Source organism: Stenella coeruleoalba (genome assembly GCF_951394435.1).
Source record: "Stenella coeruleoalba genome assembly, chromosome: 3".
Taxonomy (NCBI): Eukaryota; Metazoa; Chordata; class Mammalia; order Artiodactyla; family Delphinidae; genus Stenella; species Stenella coeruleoalba.
Window position 1 is genome coordinate 23,192,537 of NC_137148.1, and position 4,640 is coordinate 23,197,176.

A 4,640-nucleotide genomic window follows, 5' to 3' on the forward strand; every position below is an offset into this window, starting at 1 on the left:
AGAGACTAGTTTTGCAACTATAACAAAGTTATCTCCTTCTAAAGTGTTTAGGATATTTTGACATTTTACTCCAGCATCTAATTTAATACCTTATTGATGATTAAGAATAAGGAAATGAAAAAATGAAACCCTATATTTTAAGAATGTTGTAAAACAATGTCATTATAAATATAGCATATTAATGTCAAATGATATATACTATAATATTGCTAAAATAAAATGTAACTTAAGAATACATATATTCATAGCTACTATAGTATCTTTCCATTTTTTAGGAAGGAGAACTTTTTTTGTTTATTTCTGTTACAGATTTGTGAATAAATTGTGGGAATTTATAGCTGGAATTAAGGGTCCCAATTGGTAGTTTAATACTCCAGTCACTCTAATTTAGTATTAGAAGGAGCATAAAACATTGGGAATGTAGAAGTAAAACATTAATCCTTGTTAAAAGTCTCAATTCAGTGAATTTTCAATCTAGATACTTTTCTATTCTTTATCTAAGAAGAATGGAATTTTTATTGATATAATAAATTTGCATGTGATTTTACTCACAATTATTATTTACAAACATAAATAATGAAACAATAGAAATATAATTTAAATAATTTTATTTTAATAAAGATTATTGGTTATTTCCAGTAGCACGATTTGTTTCAAATTAGAGCAAAACACAGAAAGCTCTTTAAATTAACTTCAGCAAGTTTAAGAATATGTAAATAATAGATTCATATTTATTTCAGAATATCAATTCAGATTTGTAATGACAGAAAAAAAAGATAGGTCTTTCAAATTCTAAATTTTCAATGTTACTCAAGACAGTTTTCAAAAGAGAGTTCCTTAGTTTCTATAGATTATATTTTAGTAGGAATTCCAGTTCTAATTTTAGATTTATTTGTGTGTTTACTTATTTATTATCCAACAAATAATTATTAGCTATCTCCTGTTATCTGGTCAATGATTTCCAAAGTGCCTACTATTTGCCAATCACTGTTCTAGATAATGGAATTATGGTGATTAAAAAGCCAAAAAATTCCTGCTCTCATTGAGCTCACAATTCTGGGAGAAAATAGGAAAAACAATATTAAAGGTAAGTAAATACAAATCATAATAAGTGCTTAGAAGAAGATTAAACAGCTATTACAAAGATCCAGTTATTAACAAAATAAGCTGATCCTTTTAGAGAAAGTTCTTATATTTTCCCATTTTTGAGTTTTTAAAATTCGTTTTAGATTTTAAAATTTGCTTCATGAAAATTAAGATTAAGCTTATGAAAGCACATGCCAATAAAATGATCTTATTAAGACTTTTTTTAATATGCAAAAGGTGCAACTAGGTTTGTTGATCAAATTTAGTTTATGTGTGAATGGAAGGGAAGATTAAGAATTTTATGTGTTATATGTGCAAAAGAGAATGAAAGAGAGAGAGTTGAGAGAGAGATTGATTAAGAAGGGCTGGGGTATAAAAGCTCCCAGCAGTAGTGCAGGAATGATATCTATCACCCAAGTAAGTTGACAGATGTTTGTACCCTGTTCTTGTCACTTTAATAGACTTCATTGCATAGAATTACTGAATAATGTATAAGGTAAATATAAATGTGTAATGAAAAAGTATAAAGCATTTCCAGTTTTGACTTGTTCCCAATATTCTTCAAGATAAATGAGATAGATGTAAAACAATTGGAGAGAAAATTCAAACACTGTGAAAATACATTTTTAAAAATAAACCCCTTTAAGAAAATAATACAGCTAAATCCATGAAGTATAATTTTTTGCAAAAGCTCATTCAGACAGACATGAATATATATTTAAGTAATTTATGACGTTCCTTACTTTCAGTTCAAGTTATAAATAATATATTCATATATATTTATGATTACATTCAATTAAAATATTTTCTTAATTTAATTTTTGGCTTTTTGGAAATAAAAAAATCATATAAATAAAGTCAAATCAATTAATGTCTTAATACTAAGTTCTAATAGTATACAGGGTTTTAAATTTCCATGTCTTAGCTTTTGTTCCTTAAGTCCAAAATACCAATTTTTGTCTTGCATTAAATATTAAATGCTTATTTCATGTTCAGGTAATAAGATATAGAAACATGGAGAATAGAACATACATTAGTAGTTGAGCATGATTTTAAATGAATAATATTGTGTTTTATTTGACATTGAAATAATATTAAGATTATTATTATTACTATTATTATTTTAGTATTTTGTCACTATCAATATCTTTGAAAATCTTTAATTTGGTAAAAGAAAACTTTGTTAATGTTGGTATTTAAGTACTTAGCACAATTTCACTGTTATGGAACAGTAAAAAATCATTAATTCTTTCCATTTGATTTTTTCTTAACATCTCTATCACCTTACTCAAAATAACACTGTATTTCTTCTTTTTACATTCAGTATTTAATTGTCATCATTAGACTGTGATTTTTTTTATTAATCGGTGTACTAGATAGTAAATTCTTTTTATTTCAGAATTAACCTCAATATAGTTAAGTCAAGTGCTCCAAAAAAAATGTGGATTGGTAAATTTCATTAGCCTCCCTCTGTGTGATTTATAGTCTTGTCTCTTAAATAATGTAGTTTGAGACAATAAGTAAGATCCTTCACAGTGAAGGTGCCTTTCTTCTCTTGCTACATATCACTTATTCCTTCTATGAATATTAAAACACTGCTTAAATTATAACAGCATCTTTCTGGGGTTATCGTTAGTACTTCAAGAACAAATTTAATATCTTTCATGGTAGATGATCACAATAAATGAGACAGTAACTAAAGAACTCAAATGAAAAATGTAGGTCACATCCAATCTGTGACTTTTGACCCTAAATCAATTCTTTTGCTCAGCATGGTGAGAACTGATTCACAGGCTTATGGTGGAAAATTGATATATAAGACTGTCTTTTAAAATTCCATAATGATTTGAGAAAATTTAGCAACAAAATCTTCTCATTCCCATAAAACTTAGCTTCTGGAAACATAATCTAAATGATTTCAAGCCTTACTGCTACTTCCTATTAACTGTAATTCTGAACTTTTGACCTCTGTGACCCTCAGTTTCCCTATTTTAAAAAATTATACTTTCCTCCAGTTCCCGTGCGGCCGCTGGAACTGGCAGCTGCTGCGCCTGGGGAGTAGGAGGTGCAGGGCAGCCGCCACCCGGAAAAACCCTGTTGGAGGCTATGCGTCTGTGAACAAAGGAGAAGGGACAGCAGTGAGCATGTCAGCCCTGAACTGGAAGCCCTTCGTGTACGGAGGCCTGGCCTCCATCACAGCGGAGTGCGGTACTTTTCCAATTGATTTAACCAAGACACGGCTCCAGATTCAAGGCCAGAAGAATGATGCAAACTTTAAAGAAATCAGGTATCGAGGAACGTTGCATGCGTTAGTGAGGATAGACAGAGAGGAAGGCCTAAAAGCACTGTATTCAGGGATTGCTCCTGCGATGTTGCGCCAGGCTTCCTATGGCACCATCAAGATAGGCGCCTACCAGAGCTTGAAGCGGTTATTTGTCAAGCGCCCGGAAGATGAAACCCTTCTGATAAATGTGGTCTGTGGAATTCTCTCTGTAGTCATATCCTCAACCATTGCTAATCCAACTGATGTTTTGAAAATTCGGATGCAAGCACAAAATAGCTCCCTTCAAGGAGGAATGATAGGCAACTTCATTCACATTTACCAGCAAGAGGGAACAAGAGGACTTTGGAAGGGCGTGTCCCTTACTGCTCAGAGGGCCGCTATTGTTGTTGGTGTGGAGCTGCCGGTCTACGACCTCACCAAGAAGCATCTTATTCTCTCGGGCTTGATGGGAGACACCGTGTATACCCATTTCCTCTCAAGCTTCACCTGTGGGCTAGCGGGGGCCCTGGCCTCAAACCCTGTTGATGTGGTGAGAACACGTATGATGAATCAGAGAGTCCTTCGAGATGGCAGATGCCCTGGCTACACAGGTTCCCTGGATTGCTTGTTACAGACATGGAAGAATGAAGGGTTTTTTGCTCTATATAAAGGGTTTTGGCCAAATTGGTTGAGACTTGGTCCTTGGAATATTATTTTCTTTGTGACATATGAGCAGTTGAAGAAATTGGATTTGTGACAAGTCAAGACTGCATGAGACATCCCGCTGAAAATGCTCACGTCTGAAATAGCAAAGCTTCCTGTCTTTCCCACTGCTTCTCACTGCTTGGCCCGCCACAGATTCTGAGGTGTGAGCAACAGGTAAAGACTGGGTTAGCTCAGATTGCTGTGTCCTGGCATTGGACGCTCTGCACCAGATGTTTAATGGCATAGACTGTAACATACAGACACTAGTCCTTACCATTCAAGTGCCCTTCGACATCAAAGATAACATGAAATGCATGTTTCTTGCTAAAGAAAACTTGCGTGAAGATCAGGAACTGCGGACTGATTTCCTCAGGGGAGAATAACTCCTGATGCATCTCAGCTCATAGCTGAGACTCCCAGACTGTTCGAAAGAAGCTCTTCGGAACCATGGAATGAATAGAGCCTCCAAGAGGGTGTAATGTTCCTGAACTTCTGGGGGGGCTTTGGCTTCGTGTCTGCTGAAGAAATTCACACATGGAGACCTGGTATACCCCAGGTATAAACAGTTGCAGGATATAGATCCCTG

The 4,640-nt window shown here is 34.1% G+C and overlaps 1 protein-coding gene across 1 annotated transcript; it reads left to right on the forward strand.

Annotated features, from left to right (window-relative positions):
- The first annotated feature begins 3,123 nt into the window (after nt 1–3,123).
- Nucleotides 3,124–4,197, forward strand: LOC307185089 (kidney mitochondrial carrier protein 1-like). The gene has a single exon (XM_079918897.1). The coding sequence runs from the start codon at nt 3,231–3,233 to the stop codon at nt 4,104–4,106; it is 876 nt and encodes a 291-aa protein (XP_079775023.1). The 5' UTR covers nt 3,124–3,230; the 3' UTR covers nt 4,107–4,197.
- Nucleotides 4,198–4,640: the final 443 nt, after the last annotated feature.

Excerpts from the sequence above, each read along its gene's own strand:
- LOC307185089 (XM_079918897.1), top strand. The coding sequence starts at position 3,231 with ATGTCAGCCCTGAACTGGAAGCCCTTCGTGTACGGAGGCCTGGCCTCC.